A 26,147-nucleotide genomic window follows, 5' to 3' on the forward strand; every position below is an offset into this window, starting at 1 on the left:
CACCTCCCATCCCAAATAGTTTATTTTATTGCATAAATGCCAATCTCTTTGTAGCTAGCACTTAGACCTCAGAAAGAGACAATGTATTCCAAAACATAGTCAAAGATATTTTTATATTGATCTAACATTGTACTTGTGAAGAAGTATCCTGCAGGCAAGAAAATTTCTGTGTACTATTTTATTTAGGAAAAATCCTGTATCGTTTTCCTCTGTAGTTAACTTAAAGGATCTTTAAGACATGGCTGGACCTCAAGGGTAATATGCTAAGTAAGTTAGACAGAGAAAGACAAATACCGTATGATTTCATTTATATGTGAAACTAAAAATATAAAATAAATCGACAAACAAAACAGAAATAGACTCATAGATACAGAGAACATTTTGATGGTTGCCAGATGGGAGGGAATCAGAAGATGGGTAAAAACAGTGAAGGGATTAAAAAGTACAAATTGGCAGTTATAAAAATAGTTATGGGGATATAAAGTACAGCACAAGAAATATAGTCAATAATATTGTAATAACTATGTATGGTGTCAGATGGGTACTAGACTTATTGGGGATCACTCTGTAAGTTATATAAATGTCTAATCATTATATTGTACACTTGAAACTAATATAATAGTGTATGTAAACTGTGATTTAAAAATTAAAAATTATTTTTTAAAAAATTTAGCTTGTGGACCGTGTAAAACTAGGTCACAGTGAATTGGTTTGGCCCATGGGCTGTAATATGGTGATGAATAAATAAATAAAGGATCTTTAAGTAAGGCACTGTACAAATGTAAACATAAACAATATATATAATGTGCACTATTATTTTAGAAGCTGTAGTTTTTACTGAGTCTAGTGGTTACGCAATAAAAATTTGCTGATGAATCTGCCCTAAGAATAAATGTCTATTTTAAGGGACTAAAATGACACAAATAATGACTTAGTGTTGTAATAAAATGTTGTCAATTTTATTAAAACTTCACATAGTTAAGTAAGTCTGTTTTTCTTAAAGCCCATTTTATTGTATTGCTTCATCAGAGTCAGCTGGCTCAGTGAGACTGTCACTGATGAAGACGTACAAAGTCAGCACCGCACATCTGTAGATGCAGAGAGCCATGGCGACCTTTCCCGTATGTACAGCCCCCTTTTACACACACACACATATTTACAGCTAATAAATAACACGTAAAGCCAAAGCATTGTTAATATATAATTTAGAGTGAAGTCTAGAGAAGCCAGAGTTCCCAGGGCCAGGCGTTGATTTGATTCATATGTTCTTAAGTTTGTGCACCCTTGCTCAAAACCCATATCCAGAAAACTGATGAATTAGCAATAAAGGGGGATGCCAACCACTAATCACACAAGGTTTTATTTTTAGAGAGAATTCATGCCAGACTGGCTGATATCGATCACAACAATCTTTCTACTCTGTACAGGCACAACCGTATTTCTCAGAGAAGGGCTTACGTTTGGCACCTCTGGAACAGTTTCTACACCAACAAATTCTGATACATCTTTTGATCATTCATCTTCCAAGCCTCACTGAATAATTATTGTACACGTGGGGCTTCGTATGTGAGCATGTATGTGTTCAGGTGCCCACATGTGTTCACAGTTTGGATTCCCAGCAATAGCCTCTGAGATATTTGACTTCTTTTTCATTTTATATTAATATATAGAAAAGCATTCTGAACACAGGAGGTCTAGTTTATAAATAACTGCTCACTCACTCCTGACTAGTTGTTAAAAACAACTCTCATGCCATTTCCTGTGGCCGTGGCAATTGAGGATTCTTTGAATTGCCTACAATGGTTTTAAGCACTGTTTATGAATATGTCCCAGTGACTTTTCCATCTCTCTACTTAGTAAAAATGGTCTTTGTCTAGAATTTGTAGGCTTTTGAGTGATGCAAAATTTGAATTTAAACACATTTTCTTATCGAAACCAGGGAAGAAAGAGACACGCTCCAAGTCTGACTGAAGCATGACTGAGATGAGCCTAAAACCGAATAGAAACCACTAAATGACTACGAACCAATGAATATAGTTTTGAAAATCTGATGCTAAAATTATGGATCATTGTCTCTCTCCATAGCTAAAATTATGTGTCAGCTGAGTGTGGCAGGCTTGTTTTAACACCTACCCAGGGAACACTGATAAAATATAACTGAGAAAAAGCTAGAAAAGGAGAGGAGAGATTAAGCCATAAACTATAAAGCTGATTAAGACTTAATTGTTCTAACTTTTATATCTCTTTTAATTTGTAACAGTTATGATGCATCCAACCACAGGGAGTGTTTAAAGAGCCAGTTCAGCTCCTCACTCCAAGTCACTGGTTCCTGGTTAGCTCCCGGGCCACGTCCACCAGCAAGAGCTGCCGTTCCAATAAGGGCAGGCGTTTGGACAGGTAAGGAGATAAGTCGGACTCAGGCCACAGAAAGTTATTTTCTATATTTGGACTTGGAGTAAACTTTGAGAATGCATAGATTCAGAAAATTCAAAATTCCTACTAAAATATGAGGTTCTAATCAATTGTAGGCTATGGCTAAACTCACTACATAAAAAAGCTTTATTATTTTACCACAAGCCCAAACAATTCTTATTTCTTTCTCAAAGGACAAAATGCAGTGCTTTTCATATGTGCTGTTTTTTTTTTTTTTTTAATGTTGGAAGATGTGCTATTTGGCCACTGTACTCCTCAAATTGAATTAGCCACTTTTTAGTATTTGAGACTGTCTCTTAAAATAACTAAGAAGGATAGCTGGGATTAATACTCAGGAAAATTCACTTTTAACCACCCAAAGCTCTGGGCATGTTTTGTAGAAGTTACTTCATGCTTCACAGAATTCATGTGCTGTCCTTCCTCCTGTAGATTCTGAGAAAGAAAAAAAGAGAGAGAGAGACAGAGGGCAGTTTATTATCTGCTTAGTGTTTACATCCCTCTCCCTTCCCCCAACACCTCCAGGATGAAAAAAAAAATGTCAACTGGAACAAAGTTGTGAGAAAAAACCCAGGGAAGATGTGGATAATGGGTCAGAGAACGTGGCCAGTTCCTAGAAAGGAAAGGCACTCTGACGCCTACTTAGCCACGTTCCAATAAAGAGGATCATTTTCAGAAGACTGAACCAAATGGTTTCGAAATTTAGAAAGATGTCTGTACTTCTAAAACGTGCTAAATGAAATGCCTGTGGGTTTTGTTTTTTCTTGTGATATGAGACTTCTAAAGAGTTATGTCAGAAGATGAAAGAAAGAGAAATTTTGTCTGATTGATTTAATCACAGAGGAAACTGCAGATGGTTGTTAGTCTGATTCATAGTTACCTCCTAAAAAAAAGTTCAGATGCATTCAAAAAAGCTGCCTGTGTCTATTGTCTCTGTAATCCTATAGTCAGACAAGGAATGTATCATTAGCCTTTCTCAGGTAAATTCTTATAACTAAAAATACATTATAGACAGATGGAGGTATTTCCTAATTTGGGGTTTGTTTGTTTTTCACATTGACATATAGATTTAAAGTTGTGAATAATTTAGGGGAATGTATGTGTACTTGTGCAGTTGTGTGTGTTTTTATGTCACATAAATTCATGTATAAAACTTCACATAGGAGTCCCTTTCAAAGTGTTAAAGTATTTGTGAAATTGCCTCAAATTTGTGATGAGGCAAAACAAAGCAATGAACATCTTAGTAGAACAGTCTTCACTTATATAAATTCAGTTACTCTGCCTGGCTCAAGACTAGTAACTATTCTCCATTTCCAGTTTATCTTGAGTGTCTTAATGTTCTTAATTCAGATGGCTTCACCTTGCCACTCAAAAGTATATATGCCATAATTCCATTTTTGTAAAATAATAAAAAAACATACAAATATAATACACGCTTGGAAAAAGTCTGAAAATATATACAGGCATATCTCTGAGATATTACGGGTTCGGTTCCATACCACCACAATAAAGCGAGTGTCACATTAAAGTGAGTCACACAAATGTTTTGGTTTCCCAGTGCATAGAAAATTTACACTATACTGTAGTCTATTAAGTGTGCAATAGCATTGTCAAAAAAACAATGCCCATGCCTTAATTTAAAATGCTTTATTGCTAAAAAATGCTAACCATTATCTGAGCCGGTTGGAAAAATAGAACCGACAGACTTGCTTGGTGCAGGGTTGCCACAAACCTTCAATTTGTTAAAAACCCAATGTCTGAGAAGCTCAATAAAATGAGGTCTGCCTGTATATTAAAATGTTAATTTGGGGTTGTCACTGGGTGATAGAGTCACAATGATTTTCTTTTTGCCTCTTTTTCCTAATCTATCCATAATCCATAATTATCCATGGATAAATTACATTAAAAATAGAAATTCAAAATAATAGAGATATTCCATATAGGCTCTTTAACATGTTTTTTTCTGATTAGGCCATTCTTATTCTGTACTTTTGTCTACAAATGTAACTGGGAGAAGACAAACCAAAAGCAATAGCCTTTTCTGCTTCCAGATAACATTGTAACCAGTCTTTTCCATTGTTTCTTTCATCATTGGCTTGTAGTGACCTACGCTTTCTCTTCTTCACACCTGCCTCTCACTAGCACTTGGCATCTGGCAGGGGAAGGAGCGGAGGAATGAAAGTGGCGTAGAGCAGGAATTCAGGAAGGGTCACATGCTTGGTCTCCACTTAGTACTGACGCTCTGGAAAGATTCAGCTGCCAGCTGCCACGTGGATTAGCCTTAAAGGTCAGGTAGAAAAGAGCCAGGAGTTGTTTTGAGGTGGAAAAGAGAATCGTCTCCTATACTCTCACTCCATTAACTCCCCACCTTTGGAGATCTGAGATGACAGCTGGTGGCTGCCCCTTGGTTTCTGTCCCCGAGTTGCTGGCACTCAGAGCATCGTAAAAGGACTATGTAGCCACGGCTGATGTTTCGCTCTCCTGGGAGGAGCAGCACCCACGGCCACGTGGCCACTAGCCTGTGCTGTACGTTCTGCACACAGTATTGGGACAGTAGCAGGCGTGCAGCACGCGAGAAGGCACGGGTGAAGATTTTCTGGTTGTTCAAGGAGTAAAATAAAATCTAAATATTGTGCCTGATATGAAGGTCAAAGCTGGCAGAAAGAACAGAAAGAGAGAAAAAAAGAGAAAGTACTGCCCAAAGCAAATGGACCAGTCTGACGTGTATATGGAAGGGCTAAAGAAGACCGCCGGAGGCTCTGATCACGAGACTCAGCGCAGCCCTCGGCACGCGAGCTCAGGCACCCAGAGAGCTTTAGTCCATGATGCTCACCAGCCAGACTTTTTATTCAGAGACCTGTCATGGCATTTTACAAATACCACAGATGACTTTCCTTTCTGCAGACGAGACACTTTCTCCCTGGAACAGAAGATCGCCCTGTGGAGAGAAAATAATGGATGTGAATATGCCGTGTGGATTAATGAAGAAGACTGTTCAAAAATGTGTGTTTGGGTCAGGCCTGTTTAAATCCCATGTGATCCATCTGACTAATTCTTTTAATATTTCTAATAATTAACAGTTTACACTCAGGCCATCTGGTCGGCACCACATCTGAATCAGAGGGTTATTTAAGGGCCTAGCCCTCTGTTCGGCAATAAAGCTGGTTCATCAATCTAGATGCCATACAGCCTGGAGCAGCCTTAAAATCACAAGGCTTTCCCCAAGAGATGCTACAAGGTCAGGTTCACCCCCTCTGAGGATCTGCCTTCAGGAATTCGCAAACCAGCCTCCCCCTGGGGCAGCCACATCCTTTTTTTTCTTTTTTGGTTATAAAAGAGAAATAACTTACCAAACCTAATTTTAAAAGTCATATTTTTATTAACAATAAACCCCTGTGCATTTCAAATAAAAGTTCTCAATCCTATTGATCTCTCTACGCGATTCATCGTATGTGTGGGGTGGGACTGGGCAGGCAGGGGGAGGTTATCTTGGCATCTCATCCTTGAAGAGGAGGAATGTCAAAGTAACATCTCTGAGGTTCTGTCCATAATTGTTTTGTGCTTGCAAGAGGCAGTGAGCGATGAGAAGCTGAGCTCCCTGACTTCTCATCTCAGCGCTCACTCGTGCTGTGACCCATGCGGGGCTTGTGTTCTTTCCAAGAAATTCAGAAACACCGTTACTTCCCTAGTATGATAATTAAAGAACACTCCCCCAGAAATTATAGGTGTAATTATCTAGCTGATACAGTTTCTTGGTTTTTTTTGTTTTTGTTTTTTTTTCAGTTACAGTTGACATTGAATACTATATTAGTTTCAGGTGCACACACAGCACAGTGGTTAGACATTTATATAATTTACGAAGTGATTCCCCCTGACAAGTCTAGTACCCACCTGGCACGATACATATTTATTACAGTATTATTGACTATATTTCCTATGCTGTACTTTACATCCCCGTGATTATTTTATAACTACCCATCTGTATTTTTCAATCTCTTCCCCTTTTTCACCCAGCCCCCAACCCTCCTCCATCTGTGAGCCATCAGTTTGTTCTTTGTATCTAGGAGTCTGTTTCTGTTTTATTTATTTTGTTTTTTAGATTCCACATATACGTGAAATCATATGGTATTCACTTTTCTCTGTCGAACTTATTCCACTTACTAGAGCTGATACCGTTTTAAAGACAGAGCCACTCAAGTTTCCTGTGAGTGCTGAGGGCTCCAGAAACACTCTCTCTAGGTAATGTCATCAGACTGGGTTTAAAGGGAATGGAGGAAAATAAATGTAATTACTTCTTCTGAGTCTCTCCTGCTTTTACTCTGATCTTCTCAATAGCAAAGCCGGGGCTGCTCCACCAGTCCGACCAGCTGAAGTAGGAGTCGCTGTTCCATTTGAGCTTCATCAGCAGCAGCTCCCCGATGTCCACCTCCGTGTAAATGAGGAAGGAGTATGTCTTATTTGTGGAAATTTCGGGCCTGAATACAAAAATCAACGTATTTGGTGGTCAGTCCTGGGAATTGAGGGTTTTCTTTTTCCTCTTTTCTTCTTCCCAAGTTGTAAATAGCTTTATTGTTTGGGGTGGAAGGTATTTTAAAAATGCAAAAAGTGTCCAACAAAATCCTCAAGATGTCAATGGCATTTAGTGTATTTCAAAAGAGATCTCCACCCCTTTAATAAATTCCAACTTTTATCCTAACAATATGAACTATTTAATAAAATTTAAGAGAAAAAATCCATTAGCCAATTATTCGGAGACATTATTTTCATTTTTATATATTCTCTTTCAATTTGTATTGATCTATGAACATGTTTATTTTGTAATAATCATAGTATACATACAATTCTCTATTCTTTCTCTGTTAATTTCATAGCTTACCTTCTAACTTGCCATGTTTTACCTAGTTTTATATAATTATAGTTTTTAGAGGCTAGATCGATTTTGTTGATTTTTTTACGTCACAATTCATATAATTGTGGCCTCCGTGTTGAACACTTTGTTTCTAATCTGTGCTCTTATATATACCACTGTAATGAACATCTATTTACATATAGCTTTTTAAAAAATTATTTTTAATATTTTTTATAGGTGTCTTACTCCTCTTCTGTTCCTCAGACCAATGGTTATGGCAGGTGGCATCACATAGCAAAGCCACACGCGGGAGGTCATATCATGGACTACTCACAGGGTGAAAGGGATGTTCTCGCTCTCGGCCACAGTGCCGTACAGAGAGATCTCGAAGGCCTGGTTGGTCTGTGTGTCACTCTCGGTCCCAGAAAAATGTATCTTCACTTGGTAATGGAAGACTGTAGGGAGAAGATCGAAACAAGTGCTAATTAGTCTCGATGAATATACCACAGACCGGATTTCACTGGAGATCAAGCAGGAAGTGCTCACACACAACTATCAGTGCAGCTTAAAAAATTTCTTCAGGTCTGTGCAGTGTTCTCTACTAGAAAATTCAAGCCTTGAATTCTGCTCCCTTTCAGAAAAGCGTAGTGGATAGGCAAAGCCCAGGTGTCTCTGAGTTGCTGAGTGGTCCTAGAAAGTAGTCATCTCTGATGAGGTACTAGGGAGATTAAATCAAGTGGCCAAATTATCCATGATGCTATACCAAACATATTTGCTGTTTGTTACCGTGTCACTGTATGTGACTACGTTTCTTCACGTTTTGTGGGTATGTCTGACCTTCCTACTCTGTTTGAGCTCTTCTGGGTCAGAGGATCAAGCTCACCCTCTCTCCCCTCATCATCTAGCACTGGGTAGGTATACAGCAGTCTCACAATAAACTTGTTTCATTGAAACACCAATGAGGCTGTAAAGACTGCCAGTTCCTAAAGTGGCCTGTGTTAGAGACAGCCTCTGGAGGCAGGCACTGAACTCGAACATCTCCCTGCTCACCCATCTATTCAAAAGTCCTGAGAAGATGGGGTAGGGGAGAGGATAAGGGGACAGGCAGCAGACTTAAGACATAGCCACTACAGAGTGAGGAGAGAAAGAATTTGCAGTTAAATGGAGCCCTTGTAGGCATCACCACAGACTGGAGAAAAGTCGGGACTGCCAGAATGCCCAGAGACCCTGCCGGACACTGGGTGGCACCGTGAAGAATGTCCATGTGTCCTCTACACCTCACACATGCCTCTTCCTGCTGAGGAGTCAGGGGAACTTGTAAAGGCTTCCTTGAATTACAGGTGCTCTAAATCTCTGGGCCACCAAATGCACCCCTTCAGATTTTCACAAACCACCTTACAAATGGACGCCTCTATGAGACCCATTTCCTCTGGGGAACTGTTCTTTAATATCACTCCTTCCCTTGGACTTCCACCAACTCCACATAAGCCAGCATTTCGGATGTTAGTCCTCCTGGCCAGGTATCTGATTATCTCCTCTCCTGTCTCTCCTCGGTTCCTGTAGGTCTTGCTCTAAACAAGCTGCCATGTTTGACGTTCAAGTATGAACAAATTCATAAAGAAATGGAAATACTTAGGAGGTTTGGTATAACTCTCCCAGGAAGAGTTGTATTTTAAAATACAGGTTGTGCCCAGCTGGTGTGACTCAGTGGCTGAGCATTGACCTGTGTACCAGGAGGTTACCAGTTCGATTCCCGGTCAGGGCACATACCCAGGTCATGGGCTCGATCCCCAGTGGGGGACATGCAGGAGGTGGCCAGTTGATGTTCTCTCTCATCAATGTTTCTATTTATCTCTCCCTCTCCCTTCCTCTTTCTAAAAATCAATAAAGAAAAAAAAATTAATAAAATAAAATATAGGTTGTTCTTGCCTTCACTTAAAGTAAATTTTAGGAGCTGGCAAACTTTTTCTGTAAAAGGCCAGATAGTAAATATTTTAGACTTTGTGGGCCATACAGTCTGTTACAAGTACTCAACTCCACTGTGATGGCAGGAAAGCAGCCTTAGTTAATGTAGAAACAAATGCATGTAACTTTATTCTAATAAAACTTTATCTACAAAAGACGTGGTGGGGAGGATGTGGCCCCATGGGCCTAGTTTGCTGACCCTGGATGGATGATTTCAAATTTGCTCTGAGTCTGGTGTTTGTGGGCTGGCCCATGCTAATGGTCACAACTACAGAGGAGGGTGTCCGCAAGACTGCTGCACAGGGCAGTGCAGATGGTACACTGGACCTTACTAGCAACGAGAACTCAGAGCTTCAATAAAGTAGATCAATGCAACTTCCTACCAACAAACACAAGTGAGGTCTCAGTGTTTAGTAACATCATTTGATCAACTCTGTCGCAACAAACAGAATCAGTACATGAGATACAATGAGATGACAAAAAAATGGGATGAAATTGATTTTCCTGTTTACAGCAGTCTCGAGCTTACCTTTGTAAGGCATTTGAGAACGAGTCTTCAGGTACATTTTGCTGCTTCTTTTGGCTCTGACCTTATTGATCTCATAGCCCAAGTTGTTGCAACGGTTCTTTCTGCAGCTCAGGCAGAGCCCTTTCTCAAAGGCTTCCTTTGAATTGCACCGATAGGCCTTGCTGGGGTTTTCTTCATTCAACAGAGAGTCAATGAAGAGATGAATGGAGCGCTCATGGGAGCACTTCACGAGCTGATCTACATCTGGGGAAGAAGGGAAGCAAAGAAAATTTCAACTCTGTAGAAGTCCTCAATGAGTGCCTCATCTAACATGTCTGAAAGAGCTTAGGTGTGGTGTTAAGAATAAAATGAGCTCAGGCCCTGGCCAGGTGGCTCGGTGGGTTAGAGTATCGTCCCCTACACCAAAGGGCTGTGGGTTCGATTCTGGTCAGGGCATATTCCTAGATTTCAGGTTCAATCCCCCAGCCAGGGCACATTCAGGAGGCAACTGATAAATGTTTCTCTCTCACATAGATCTCTCTCTCTCTCTCTCTTTCCCTTTCTCCATTCTCTCTAAAAAACATATCCTCAGGTGAGGATTTGAAAAAAAAAGAATAGCCCTGGCCAGTTTGGCTTAGCAGTTAGAGCATCAGTCTGTGGACCGAAGAGTCACTGGTTTGACGGCCAAGAGCATGTACGTCAGTTGTGGTTCGATCCCCAGCCCTGGTTGGGGTCGTGCGGGAGGCAACCAATCAACGTGTCTCTCTCTCCCTCCCTCCCTCCCCACTCTACCTGAAAATCAATGGAAAAATATCCTCAGGTGAGGATTAAAACAAAAGAATAATAATAAAATAAAAAGAATAAGATGACTTCAGAATCTAGTCCCATGATTTTTTATTGTATGTCCTATTTAAGGAGATATTCTTGGTGGCAGCTTCTCACCTGCCTCCAATACTGTCAAAGTTGCAAATTTATAGGGAACTTGTGGCTTTACTGCTGGCTTATATTTGTTTAGGAAGCTATGATAACAGGTATCCAAAACAGAAGTTGATTTTTCCCAGTTTATCATATCCTTCTCTTATATTTAAAGCTTGTAATACTGCCAGACGCTTCTAGAAACCACATCATCAGGACATAATGATTAAATAAATAGTATTTTGTCATAGATGCTATGGAAAATTCAAGGGTTTTGTTACTATTAATGATTTTTACATTAAACAAATCAGAAATAATCACAAAGTCATAAGATTATATCTATTAGCATAAATTTTCATAATTATTAAAAATAGTAATGTTATGCTGTAAATTTTATACTACGCACAAGTCTTGAGCATATTATCTACAGGTGTATCCCACTGTCCACAAAGTATGTAAAATTCCCTTAAATAATAAATTTAACACAAGCTAGCATAATTACTAAACTAAATATTAAGCCAATATTATATTTTCTTCTTAAAATTTTGGAATATCTGTTGTTAGAGAATGGTGATTTGTTTTTGATTTGTGCATCTCTTTAAAATGCTGACAAAAGACATGTGGACTAATTAACATGTCCCCTATTTTTTGTAAATTTCAAAATAACTCTACTGGTTTTGCAACTGCACTCAAAGTGTGATAACATGTGGCCAGTTAACATTTTATGCTGCTATTAGCAAAGGCAGTGGAGTTTCCTTGTCTAAACCACACCCGTCTTGTCCTCTGTCCCTGCCAGCGCAACGCCCCATGTGTTCGAGATCATAATACAAGCAAGACGGAATGCCTGACCGACCACAGGAAGGTGACCATGCCGAACATGACACTACATCAGTAACATGACTTGGCTAACTGGGTATATAGAGACAACATACTTGTGGAGAATGGTAGAACACAGGGTCAATAAGCGTTAAGAACACAACTTCTGTTTAATTAACTTCTAAATCATATTTACCTCCAAGGCCTCTCTCTGCAATCACACGAATAGCTTCCCCAATGTTACAGCCCGGTTGAAAAGTGCCTCCATTAGGGTAAATGTCAACATGTCCTACTGGTTTCTGGATTCCGATACTTCGGCCAGGTGACCCTCTGGTGAATGTGTGTAAGACATCTACAAAATCTGCATCATCGGGAGACAGGCGACTTGGAGCTTCTGCATACTCAAAGTTAGGTCCAGCTGGATCTAGGCCTTGATGGGGAAAAAAAAGGCCTCACAGATTTTTAAATTCCTATTGCTTTTAGTCTCCATCAGTTCACCTTCGCATTCCGTTCCTCAATTTGAATGTAACTGGCAGCCACACATACTCTTATTAGTTCCTATTCAATAGTGATTGGATCTTTAAATTTCTGAGTCAGAAAAGTAGACTTAGCTCCCTCTAAAATGGAATTTGAGTTTTAAACTAGCTATGAATTAGTAATTTATACTCGAGATGACTTGATTTCCTTTTGTAAATTATTTTTGAAGCTGGTGAGAGGCCTTTAAACTGTGGTAGGTTCTTTCTTCCTCTCTACATATGCCAAACCATCTGTTTATTACCTCTGGCCTAGATGAATATTTTCCCTTTTCCAAATGGTGTTGGTCCTTTTTCATTTCCCAGTAGTCACGTGAGGGGTGACATATGGGCAACACATTCCCAAAGCCCGGGGCAAAGGGAGGAGGGACACAGGTGGGCTCTCTGTGCTTAACTCTGCTCTGTTCAATTCCGCCAGTAGATGGTCGCCCACGACAGCGAGAGCCTACACTGTCTCTCTCTCCAGAAAAGAGCCCTCCCATGAGATAACCAAGTGGCTGGGCATACCCAGAAGAACACATCTGACAAACATTTCTATTCTCTTTCAGAATGACAGGCATCTCAACTCTTTTGTTATAAGATGAACAGCATAGCCTTCTTACCTGTAATCCTGTTGACCTTCTTATTGGTCAGACTTCCTGCGACGCCAGCAGCATGGGCTCCAAGGCTGTATCCCAAGAGATGGACATTGTCCAGTGGATAGTTAAATTCCTCCTTTGGAAAAGAGAAAGAAAAAAGCATTCTTACAGTTCTTTGCAAAAGATCAAAGCTAAAAGAAATAAAATGAATATAGGCAATAATGAAAACTAATTCAACTTATTTTAATTTTGTGTTACAGATAAGAAAAACAGTGTTGAGATTTTTCTCTTTCCTTAACGACAGATTTGAATTAGAAAGTTTTCAATACATCTGAAAGTGAAATGTATGGAAATCTTAATTTCCATACATATGAAAATATATGTATGCATGCATATGCATGTATAGAGTTATATAGAGACATACATATAAGTATAGATATACATATGTATACATATAGATACACACACACACGCGCACGCACACACACACACACACACACATAAATTTAACTTCAACCCATTATTCCCTACTCTAAATACCCCTGCATCACTTTATTCTTTAAGGTCAGCCAAGCGATGACTAAAAATCAGAAAATATTACAGGGAAAGGGACCACAAAACCACAGACACATATGGTCCAACCTCCTCATTCAACAGATGAGAAGCCTGAGGCCCAGGTGGTGATCTGATTTGCCCAGGTTCATTGTACTGGTTAGCAAAAGAGTCAATGGTCAACTTTCCAATGGTCAGTCCAATAAACATAGCTTATTGTTTACCTCCAAGCATCTGAATTGTTATTTGGCCCTGTCCAAGAATTAGCTTCCTTTCAACTCGAAGGAACTTTTCAAAGGTAATTTTCAGAGTATAATCTCAGAGAATCATTTGGGTAAATCTGGCAGCTAAGTTGGAACTCCTGACTCTAACCACCTCACATCCTACAAACTGTCCCTGCCTTGTTCTTCCTAGCTCAACTCCATCACTCCCCTAACCTGCAACAAAAATCTGGACCCTTAATCCACCCTAAGGAATAAATACTATTAATATTTTCATCAAGCCCTGGCAGGTTCAGTGGTTAGAGCGTCGGTCTATGGACCAGTGAGTCGTGGGTTCAATTCCGGTCAAGGGCATGTACCTCAGTTGTGATTCGTCCCCGGCCCTGGTTAGGGTCGTGAGGGAGGTAGCCACTCAATGTGCCCATTTCATGTCGATGTTTCTTTCTCTTTCTCTCTCTCTCTCTCTCTCTCTTCCTCTCTCTCTGAACAAAAAATGAAAAAAATATCCTCGGCTGAGGATAAAATATATGTGTATGTGTGTGTATGTATGTATGTATATATATATATATATATATATATATATATATGTAGAGAAATATATATATATATATATATATATATATATATTTTTTTTTTTTTTTTTTTCATCAAGAAGGTCAGTATCCCAATAGGTCAAAGCCAGGATAAAATTTCATGTGCCAGCCAACTGGTAGGGAAGGATTGGCCTGAACATGACATCTTTCCTATGCCCAGAAACAACAAGCTTTTCTTTGTTTTGCCCAGTAAGTTCTTGGTCTCAGCAAATCTATTCACTATGAAAATATCAAAGGGCAGAGCAGGGTAGGATTGTGTCTTGGATTTATAGTTTTATCATTCTTATCATAATGCTGCTTTTGGATAAAAAATAATGTTGGCATCCATCCTGAAGATTTGAATTGCCCCAGAAAATACCAATATCTGAGTGAAAAGGAACAAAGACCAGCCATTTGTCCAGCTCTGGCCAAGAGATCTGTTTTGGTTACATATGGCTTCCCCCCCCCCCCCCCCCGTCTTACCGCCATCCAGTTGATAAACGTGGCCACATCCTTTCCCACCAGCTTGGTATAGCCCGCAGACACCGGGTAGTGCTGCTGGGCCCGGGACAGCCAGTCCACCACGATGACATTGGAGTCGGGTTCCCTCTTGTACAGGGCAGCCACAAGTTTGGGCACCCAGCTCTCATACATCCCTGTCACCTGGAGAATGATACAAGCTTTGTTAAAATACCCACCTACAGCTTGTCACAGATATGTCAGCCCAATATATTACATCAAGTAGAAAAAAAATCTACAAGGAAACTCATAGGCTCAGACAGAAGAATCAAAACACACAAAAGACTGTTTAGAGACTCGTAGCTGCCCCTCCTGAGACAAAGCTGAGTATGCCCAAAGCAGGGTGTGCTGAGCTACGGGATGGCAGACTGTGGCTTACCGCGATTTAAATTTTAAAAGCACATTTATAATTCAGTAAAACATCAATAATTTAAACTATTAAAAGAAAAGATCAATATGAACAGGTTAAAATTTTGTAGTAGAATTACAGACTATATTTTAAAAATCAGTTTCAATACCATCAATTAGGCTAATAAATGTTTCCCAACAGAATTATTTGAGGGGATATAAATGCCCTTTTTGCTTATAAAGAATTACATACAACATTTGATGTGCTAATGAAAAAAATAGTTTTAAGTACACTAATCTCTCCTAACAGATGGTAAATTTGCTGAGCAATCTCTTTCTTAATATATAACAAAATGATCAACTTCAGCTCAGACTTTTTCACAAGTCTCTCAAATTTTTCATCATCAACGTGGAAATTAAAGAGGTTTAATAGGCACATCTCCCTAATTCTTAGATAGGTCCTGTTTGAAGGTAAGCAGACTGCCAACAATAATTCTTTGCTTCTTGTTAATAAAGTCCCCAAATTCAAAGTCAAAAGAACTACAGGATCCTCAAATTAACTCTATTTATGTAGAATTTTGATTACGTTTTCAGAGAGTAGACATTGGACACCTGTGGGAAGATGCACACTTTGAAATAATAGAATCATTTAAAAACTGTAGATTATAAAATTGCACACCATCCTGCCATAAACTTGTACACAGCAACAACCTGATTTAAATCCCCAGATCTACCCACCCTTCAAAGACCTGAGAGCAGACCATCTTGTCAAGGTCAGTCACCATGTACTCAACAAAGACGATTCTGAAATCTCTGTGAAAGAAGCTTTTTCAGGGGAGACCTGTGAAGCCTTTAATCTAAGAGTAGTTCTAATAGAAACAAATAGGACTCAAAATTTCAAACCAAGGGACTTAATTTGGAACTTTTATTTATATGGTGGGTTCTTTCAGATTTTTGTTTTATTTGTTTTCTAGACTAGACTATCTAAACATGATCGCTGGCTCACTCCTGAACTCACCACAATTTTGCACCTCACTGCTGTGCCCTGTGGTACAAAACAGCAGGCCTGAGAATCAGAAGACCTTGGTCCAAACCCCAGCTCTTCACTGACTACTTCTATGAACGGCCTAAGCACTGCTCGAACCTTACGAGGCCACCTACAGAACCAATGGGCCAGACTCGGGTGACCTCAAAGTTACCCTCCACCTCATACATTTCTTCTTGGATCATTCTGGTTCCCAATCTTCTTGTAGTGATAAAATTCCAACTCTATAGCTATTTTAAGCATGAAGAGAAAACAAAGAAGAAAAAATACAAAAGTGATGTTGGCCCATTAGGACTGTCATTAAATCTTTGAACACATCTCAGCGAGTCTGCTCCAAGTCTGGGTGCAGCCTGGGTCTTTGAGGGAACCAGCTGGAACACCCACCTTGCACAGAACCTGAGACCTTGGTCCTGGCCCCTTCTCCTCTATTCGAGATGAGAGGTCACCCTATGCAGCTGCCCCTCAAGAGAGGAGGATGTCATTTCTGCAGAAAACAATGTTAATCCCTCCTCCTCGCAACCAGGGGTGCAGACCTCCCACCTCACAGTGAGAGCCCTGTGCCTACAAGACGGTCTGTGAAACCCTAGCAGGTGGCAAAACCCCAGCACAGCTGTGTCTAACTGCCCTCTGAGATGTGCCCCGAGCACACGGCATGCTTAGCATTCCTTTGGGTTTCTCATGACGAAGCTGCAGTCTCCTCATGTCCCTTAGTCCCCAGCCTTCGCATCGCTGAGCAGTCTACCTCAGTCTACCTCAGACAAGGCAGGAAAATACTGTGTGCTCTAACGCCTCATTATAAGTTTTTCTGTGCTATCGGTGTTTCCAAATGAGACCACCTGTCAAAGAGCAAGCAACCCAACTTACTCCTCCTGTGACCGATCCTCATCTTCACTGTCTATCAGCTAACCTAATCCTTTTTAAATTCAACATATATACTGTAACTGACCCAAAAGGGTGGGAAATCCAAGTAAGAACCCACCTTCTTCCATCTGAAAAGGTGTTGTTTTCTAGGTTTTTCTTTTGAAGTTCCTTAAATCAGTACCAATTTTGTATTAATCAGACACACAGCTGAACCCTCCTTCCCTCCTGCACCAGGGTGTCCAGCTGCAGCAGCCGGGAGCTCACTGAGGCAGGACGCGGTCACATGCAGCATGGCTGGACTGTGCAGACAAAGCAGCTCTATGCAGGGAAACTCAGGCCCCAGCCAGCGGCCGGCCCCCAAGCCCAGGCTCTCGCAATGTCAGGACCACGATGTCAGAATACGAGAGGGCTTAGTGGACAGAGGACCAGTGAAAGAAATGAGCACCATCTACTGATCCTGGGCTAGCTGTGTCCTCTTAGCATGAAACAAAAAGAAGAAGGAAAAAAAAAAAAAACCCATGTTTTTAAATAATTCCTAAAGTATAAAATTCTCTCAGGGATAAGATGTCAGATATTTAATGTATTCCTGTCATATACCTGTTTGTTTCGTTCAAACTTTTTGAAAAGTATTCAAAGCCAAGTTCTATAATATAACCAAAATGTCTCTAACACCACCAAAGATTACTTTTTCCTATTTAACTCTTTTAAAAGGATTTGTTAGGAATTTGAATGTGTATATTTATCAAAAGATATATAATTTAATATATTAACTATATTTTATTTTATTTTATTATTATTTTTTTATCCTCACCCGAGGACATTCTTCCATTTTTTGTTCAGATAGAGCGGGAGGGAGAGAGAGGAAGAGAGAGAGAGAGAAACATCGACATGAAGGGACACATCAAGTGGCTGCCACCCACACGACCAACCAGGGCCGGGGACAAACTGCAACCGAGGTACGTGCCCTTAGCGGGAACCGAACCCGGGTCTCTCTGTACTGCAGGCCGACGCTCCAACCGCTGAGCCAAGCCGGCCAGGGCTAACTATATTTTATTTTATTAAAATAAACATCCATGTAAATTCTATTAGAAGTCACCTTCATCTCCATAAAAGTTTTAGCAATTATCTTTTACTATCAATAACAGTTGGGACTAGAAGTATGTCAGTCTTTAGAACTTAGTATCCATTACCATATTTGCAAGTTCTGACATAAAGAAAAAATATTATCTCTTTAATTATCCATTTTATTTAAGTCCTTTTTAATAAACAATTAAATCTGCCCCGGCCGGTTTGGCTCAGCAGTTAGAGCATCAGCCCGTAGACCGGAGAGACCGGGGTTCGGTTCCTGCTAAGGGCATGTGCCTCAGTTGCAGTTTGTCTCTGACCCCGGATAAGGTCATGTGGGTGGCAGCCAGTCGATGTGTCTCTCTCGTGTTGATGTTTCTCTCTCTTTCTTCCTCCCTCTCTCCTTCCCCCTCTATCTGAAGATGGATGCAAAAATGTCCTCGGGTGAGGATAAAAACAACAACAACAATGAAATCTGCTCACTAGGGATTTAAAATATTAAAAATCAACGTCAGTACTTAAGTAAGAACTGCACCACATAGAGTGATATCTGGCATAGTTACAGAGGACTAGTTTATTCATATTTTTAAAAAGTAAATTTAACTGCAGTTTTTACCTTTTCTAATCATCTTGCATGGCAGTTTCCTGGCTAGCCCTCTTTCATGTATAGAAAAGCTCCCTAAAGTTTATCATTGGAGAATGTTGGGAATGGAAAAATGTCTAGTCCAATCTCTTTGTTTTACAGATCAGTAAACTGAGGCCCAGAGATGAGAAGTGGCTTGATCCACATCACAGAGTTGGAAAAGGGCAAAACCAGGACGGGAACCAACACCTCCTCACCGCCCTCCAGCCTCGTCTCACTCTCACAGGTTGTCTTCCCCAGGAGAGAAACTTGGGTGATGCGCTGGACAAATCAGGATCACCACAGCTTTCCCCCAGTGCCCCAGAAGGATAGCCCACATACCGCTGTGCACTTGGACAAAGCCTTGTTTCCCACCTCACAGGAACCGCTGGTTCAAAGGTACCAACCAGGTACCAAGGTAAAATGAAGGTCAGCCCTGTCTGAGCTAAGTACTCATGAATCTGTGACTTCAGATTCCACAGTCCCCAGTCTGAGCCAGAATCATCTTTACTCAATTTTAAAACAACATCATCACAAAGCAAGCAAAAGTATGGGATGTGGAGACCATCACTGGGCTCCCAGCAACCAGGGTAAGCCGGCCAGGACACCAAGTCCACCCCAATCGCTCCTTCCTGAAGAGCCTCTCTTACCGTCCAGCCATGGACCACCACAAAGGTTTTGCTGCTGTGGTTAAAGTGGCAGTGGGCCACGGACTCTGCCACTCCGGGGATGAGGTGGCAAGTGTCCTCAGCTGTGTCTTCGGGGGTCCTCAGAGCAAATTTACTTTCAATGTCTGTAAAATCTTTTTCTCCCATAATTTCTGAAAAGGAAAAATTGGATAGAAAGTTAATTGGAGGACTGTTTTTTGAAAATTTGATGGAATGGTCAGTATATTTTAGGTTTACAAGCAACCAACAGCAATACTATTTTTGTTTATAAAGTTTTAGAAAAAGATGAATGTGGATTGCAAGAGAATGACTGATTCTCCAGTGGTGATCAAAGTCAACAGAGACTGCCTTAAAATAACTGTGAGTTAAGCAATATTGATCTCTCCTATATTTTCCATCCTCTCCTTCAGTCAGGGTGTGTAACTGCTATTTGAAATTCCTTGGTAATTCAATCTTCTCTCAAAATATGAATTAGCCCAGGTCATGCTGCTAGTAGTGAGAAAGAGTGAGAACCAGAACCCAGTGTCTTGGTTCCGGTTCACAGCTCATTATCTCAGAGAACATTGGCTCATGGCTCTCACATTGTATAGTTCCACTGATTTCATATATTATTTCACCCCCTTTAAATCTCTGATTATATCAAAGGAATGTTTTCCCACAACAGGATACAATAAATCTTATTTGAGGGAAGATGGCTTCCTTTTCACCAGCACACTTTTTAAAACGTTAGCAATAAGAAAAGTTGGCAACATGAGGAAGCTTTTATATGGATTGGTCTCACCCCCATGGTAAGATGCAACAGTTCAGGATATGTTCAGAAATCATTTAGTGGGTTGTTCAGAATGCTATGTATGAGCCATGGTTAACTCTTTCCCCAAATATTTATTTTTCCATTTATGTCTTTAGTCTTCCACAAACTCAAAGCTTAAAAAACTACCGCAAAACTGGTTTTGGAGAGAATCCACTTTAGTTCTTCATAATTAATCCCAAAATAAATAAGGAGAGAAAGAGAACTTTAGCCTATTTCTCTCTGGACAATAAATCTAAATGTTGATAAATCTTCACAGGGTATTTGTAAGCAGTACATATCACATCACGGTGAACACTTGAAGTAAACTGTGTTACAGATAACATCAGACTGTTTTACAAAGCAAACACAAAGGGAAGTTATATTAGAAGAAAATATGTACTTTCTTGTCAAGTCAAAATTAACCTGTCTATTCACCATAAGAAAGGAATAGCTTGTAGATTTCAGATTTCACTATTTAAAACTTTTGGAAGATAAATAACTGAGGCTGTTTAGAAATATTTCTAATTCCTTAACTTAAACTTACTCTTTGCATAACTCAAAGCTGAAAAGCCATAATTTTATTTTATTTATTTATTTATTTATTTATTTATTTATTTATTTATTTATTTTGGTATGTGTCCCCAGCAGGAACCGAACCCAGGACTCTCTGGTCCGCAGGCCGACGCTCCAACCACTGAGCTAAACCAGCCAGGGCTGAAAATCTGTAATTTTAAATAACATTGCAAAAATGAGGCACAAAATAAAAATAAGAATGATATCATACCCAGAAAGACAAGCATTCAAACCAAACTTAGATTTATCAGAGGACTGGATAACATTTTCCTTTTTAATTATTTTTCAAAATTCCTAAAACAATGCTGTGGTTACTTCTTGCTAAGTGATTTATTATATGTAACAAGGTGCTCACACACACACACACAATCTCTAGAACCTACACATTCTAAGATAATTTATTCAAATAAGAGATTGATATTTAAAGCTTTCTTTTTCACTTCACATATTAAAATTGCACTTGCAATGCACTCATGCATCAAGAACACACTCTGCTTTTCATCTTATTTGAAGATGCAGGTCTTCCTTTTTCTTCCTAACCAGAAAACACGCTAGTGGCCTTATTATTTACCTGACAATGGAAAAATATATTGTAGATTTTTAATCTGATTCTGTTTTCAATATGCAAGCAGTTCTTTTATTGTTAGAAAGTACTTTAGAAAATTTAAAACTAAATTCGTTTTCCTCTCCCACGTCTCTTCACATCAAATAACTCATGCCTCCTCTCTAAGGATCTCATTTTAACATGTTCAATTAGCAGTCTTTTTAAAGCAGGAAGAAAACCTGGCAGATAGATCTCACTCACCACCTATTACCAAACTGATATTTAAGACTCTTGCCTTACACAACTTCAGAGGACACCACTCACTTTTAGTCACGTTTTCCCTAGAATTAGGCAACATGGTGGCCCTGGTGTTGCTGGTGATTTTGAAATGATTAAGAATATTCTCTGAAATTACTAAGACTGGCTTTGTACATTCACACACACACACACACACACACACACACACGTCTATTCAACCCATAGATCCTCTACCAGATTACCTGTACAGCTCATGGAGAGCTCCAATTTCCCACAACCAAGATTTAATGTTGGATATATACCTTGCAAAGAAAAATAATAGGAAATTCATACATTCTCAAGCAAATTTGTATTCGGAGACCTTTATTTCACTCTCTAAGGAAAGTATTTTTCAAGTTATAGAAAGCACATGAAGCCTTTGACAGGAAGATACTACCACTCTATATGCTATGTGATGTTTTCAAGTCTATGTCAGTTCTATAAGTGAAATAAAAAATGACTGTTTTACCTTCCCTCTGATATTTTGATAGGAATTTTCACACCACGGGTGTTTGTAACCCCTCAAGGATGTCTCAGCATTCCAAAGACGAATGTGCTTTACACATCTCTATTACCCCTCATGTAACAGACTTAGGCCACGCAGAGCTAGGGAGGAAGATGGATCCTGATTGTGAGCATTCAATATGCAATATACATTGGGATTATGCCTGGCTGGCAGATGAACTGGTATGACTTCATTGTTACTAAGGAAATCACTGTTTCCATACATGGAAATTATATTAGTGATTCTGCATTTATTCTTTTAAGGAGATAAGAACCTTTTACCAGGTCCCCTTGGAAATTAAAACCATCTACAATAGTAAAAAAGGGGTATCTAAGGTGTATTTCTTTATAAGAACCTCCATCCTGAATTCAACTTATCATATCAGCACCACCATGCCAATCCAGCCCCATCAGGCATGTCCTTAATCAAGCACTAAGGGGAAATTTTGGAGTGCCAGGCAAATGACTAGTTAATGCATTCCGTGACTATGTAATCTGTATTCCTAAATGCATAACTAAACATCTAAGTGTGTACATAAAGACAAGGAATATGTCTTAATGTAGATAATAACTCACAGAGATAAAATTAGGTTGAGAAGTCAAAGCACTTTAAGGATAAATTTAGAGAGGGTACATTTTTGTTGCTAGAAAAGGAAAAGCATGGCACATCCCAGAAAAGATATTCTAAAGGCAGATCACTGTTATCAGATGAATTTGATTGACATTTATAAGAAGACATTAGGTACAAGAGCTCAATTATAATGCAATTCTCTTTGAAGTTTCTACTTTCTCTCTGTCTCTCTCTTTCTCACACACACACATACACACACACTGTCCTAAAGGACCACATCAGTAATTAATCTGCTCTCTAAAACTGATGGTCACAATTATTGACTCAGGCAGCTTCTGCAGAATGCCAAGAAACAAGTTGAATTGATGAAAATAAAAAACAAGTTTGATGGTGGCGGGGGAATCTATATTGTTATCTAAAATAGAGGTAATAAATTGTACAGCCCAATTTCTCCTCCAGGAATAAAGCAAGAAAGGGGGGCTGAGCTAAAAATACACTGCCTGAAAGTAAAATATTCCTTTGTAACTCTTCCCCAGCGCCTGGCTCACACCTTTCAATATAGCTATTAATCAATCAATCCCTTGCTGAGCTCAGCTCCAGGGCAAGTGGTTTCTGCTATATTGCTGTCATCACCCAACATATTTAACTCAGATGTTAGCCTGGAAATTCACTGTGCCCAGTCAATTCACTTCAGCTACTGAGCACCGACCCATATGCTCAGCTCCTGGTTCTTCAGGTTTCCTGACGAGGCCACACAGAGACTGTGGTGGCCCCGCGAACAAGGAAGCTGAGGGCAGTGCCTCCTATCCTCGTGTTCTTCTTAGAATGAACTGGAGAATGAGTAAGTAAAGTCAGAGTCCAGAGGAGGTACATTCCCTCACATCTACACCTTTCTTCTCCGAAACTCTTACTTTCTTAGATGAACTCACTTGGAGGAGAAAAGGAGCAGAAAGTTGCTGTGCTAGGAGAAGCATAATAAAGGGTGGGGGGGGGGGAGAGAAGGCAGGATGAGAGGGATCATTTCAAGTCTACTTAAAAATGATCCCAGCTGGTGTAGCTCAGTGGACTGAGCATCCTCCCATGCACTGAGAGTCCTACTTCCATTCCCGTGTGAGAGCACATGCCTGGGTTGCCGGCTGGATCTCCAGTAGGGGGCGTGCAGAAGGCAGTGGATGGATGTTTCTATCTCAATTAACTCTCACATCAATGTTTCTATCTCTCTCTCCCTTCCTCTCTCTCTAAAAAAAATCGATAAAAACACACTTTTAAAAAGTGATTCCTCAAGCCCTGACCGGTTTGGCTAGGAGGTTAGAGTGTCAGCCCTCGAACCAGAGTCACAGGTTCAATTCTGGTCAAGGGTACCTCAGTTGCGGTTGTCCCCGGCCCTGGTCAGGATCATTTGGGAAGTAACCAGTCGATGTGTCCCTCTCACATGGATGTTTTGGATGTTTCTCTCTCTCTCTCTCTCTCTCTCTCCCCCCACTGTCTTCCTCCCTCCCACTCTATCTGAAGATAAACAGAAAAATATCCTCAGGTGAGCATTAAAAAAAAACAAAAAACACGACTTCTCAATATATTTACAGCCAGGAAAAGCACGCGTTGTTTAAAATACAATTTAATTAATTAATCACCTAAGTATCCATTTAAATCAAAAGTAACAATTACAGGGACCTAAGAGAAATCTGAGTTTGGTCCAAACTCCTCTTTTAGAGTTGAGGAAGATAAACCTGGAGAGGTGACAGTGACTAGCCCAGGAATTTAAGGTCCTGAATCTCTAAGGGAGCCTAGCAAAACCGTGAACTCTGGATGTAACGTATCTGTGCATGCTTTATGGTAAAAGTAACACTATGCTGTGCTGTACTTTTTAATATAAGAATTTGGAGTTTGTTCCTACTATCTTCTTGGATCGTGTCAAACACTATAAGGGGAACCTGCCACGACACAAGATGTTTAAGACGTTCTAAGTGAACCTCTAGCGTTCTCAAACTGATCTGACAGAAAAGATGCTTGTCTTTTTTATTCAATTCAGCTTTGATAGAATCTACATTTTTTAACCAGACAAAAATTTTCTTTTACACAATTCAGAAATGAAATAAACTTTCAGCTTCAATAAAAGTCACACTCAACTATAACTTGAAGCTCTGTGCCCGCGCCCCCTGGGAGGACAGCTGGGTACCACCACGCTGGGGAAAGCACAGAAAACGCTGCCTCCTTTCGTGACTTGCTTCAGTTGCCTTTTGTTTTTTTTCTTTTTCTGTATTTTATTTATCTATCATTAAAGAAAAAAAAAAACACAGCAGCAAATTCTATGTTGGCTACAGAAAGACAAAACAGTTCATCCTTTTTAGTTGTTATATGTTTGGGCAAAATGAAATTCGCATCTGGCCTCCAACGCCTTAACCGTGGCGAACAGGCGGGTCCCGGGCAGTGTCTGGGGTTCAACCGCGGCCCCCAGGCGGCTCCCAGGGTGGGGCTCAACTAAGAGGTCAGTAAGAATAACCAATGCAAACCTGGCAACCCCCAAGTCCACGTTTTCAGGAGGGTCACCTCTTCGCTAGATTTGCTGGGCGCTAAGAAAAACCCAGCGTGCAAGAGAGGAGCCGCTGGAGAGCTTCCCAGCGCCCTAAGGCAAGCAAGACGCCGTGTCCCCGGCCTCAGCGCCACGCATCCCGGTCCCCCACTCCCACCTCAACACAGAGAGTAAGTGTCCTGTGCTTCTACCATGCAGGAACACCCCCTACCCCCACCCCCGCCTTGGGCCGGCTTCTTCAGAAGGAGCCACTTTCTGCCAGAGCTCCGCGGGCAGGGGCTGAGGCTCAGCCTCGGCCAAGCCAGGGTCACCTTGGCCCACGTGCCTCTCATTCCAGCCCCCCACCCCCCACCCCGAGCGGGGATGTTACTGCTGATCACTGCCATCTGAGCCCTGCCTCCCGCGTCCCGCCCCTCACACTCCCCCTGTCCCTTTCTGGCTGTGCCCGGGCGCCCGGGAACACGACCTCAGCGACCTCAGCGGGAGCGGAGGGTCAGCGCGGGAACCTGGAAGGGCGGGAACTGCGAGCCGCCCAGCTAGATCGGAGGGAGAATTCCCTCCCTGCCTCTGCCGGACCCCACCCCGGGACTTCTCCAAGCAGCGCTCGGGCTACGAGCGTCCTCGGTGCGCGTCCTCGGTGCGCATCCTCGTCCCATTCCGACTTCCTGCCTCCTAACCTCCCGACGCGTGGAAGTGGCCACTGAGCCGAGTCTGCAGGCAGAGGGGAGTCCACGCGCAAAACTTACTGCTGGCGGCGGCCACCCCTCCGTGGGAGGAGGTCAGACTCTGGAGCCATATGCCCAAAACAACCAGGAGCAGCGCTTTGCTCTCCATCTCCGGCTTTGTTCCTCCGTAGGAACTACAGGGCACGGTCGGGAGCGCGGACAGACTGATGGACCACGGAGCCGGAGGCGGGAGCAGGCGGGAGCTTCGGTTCTGTGCGGGTCAAGTTGCCTTTTAAAGGGGAGAGCGGGGCAGCTCAAAGTGGCAGGTTTCCTCGGAGGAAGAGGAATCGAGTCTGACACTGTTTCCACTCCACGGCTGCTTAAGTGACTGGAAATATGCAAATAAACCTCATCATAAGTTGGGGGGAGGGCCCTATATTCACTTCCAAATGTTTGAGCAAACTGTAATGAAGATCAACCTTGACAGCCAGAAGAGGGTGAAAGAGCAGAAGGGATTTGAGTTTCCTATTCGCTTTTCCTAAGGGGTCTGGCTCTCCAGGGCCCCCTGAACAAGCACCAAACACAGGTTTATATGGATTTATATTA

General features: G+C 41.0%; 1 protein-coding gene across 1 annotated transcript; it reads right to left on the reverse strand.

The window, feature by feature from the left end:
* Positions 1-1,344: 1,344 nt before the first annotated feature.
* LPL (lipoprotein lipase) lies at positions 1,345-25,893 on the reverse strand. Its single transcript, XM_036241460.1, has 10 exons — positions 25,623-25,893; positions 19,050-19,219; positions 14,423-14,602; positions 12,619-12,730; positions 11,680-11,913; positions 9,774-10,016; positions 7,614-7,734; positions 6,723-6,905; positions 5,264-5,368; positions 1,345-2,865 (listed from the first exon to the last, which is right to left on the reverse strand). Coding segments are annotated over exons 1-10 (1,437 nt in total). The 5' UTR covers positions 25,711-25,893; the 3' UTR covers positions 1,345-2,864.
* Positions 25,894-26,147: the final 254 nt, after the last annotated feature.

Source organism: Molossus molossus, unplaced genomic scaffold (genome assembly GCF_014108415.1).
Source record: "Molossus molossus isolate mMolMol1 unplaced genomic scaffold, mMolMol1.p scaffold_m16_p_4, whole genome shotgun sequence".
Lineage (NCBI taxonomy): Eukaryota > Metazoa > Chordata > Mammalia > Chiroptera > Molossidae > Molossus > Molossus molossus.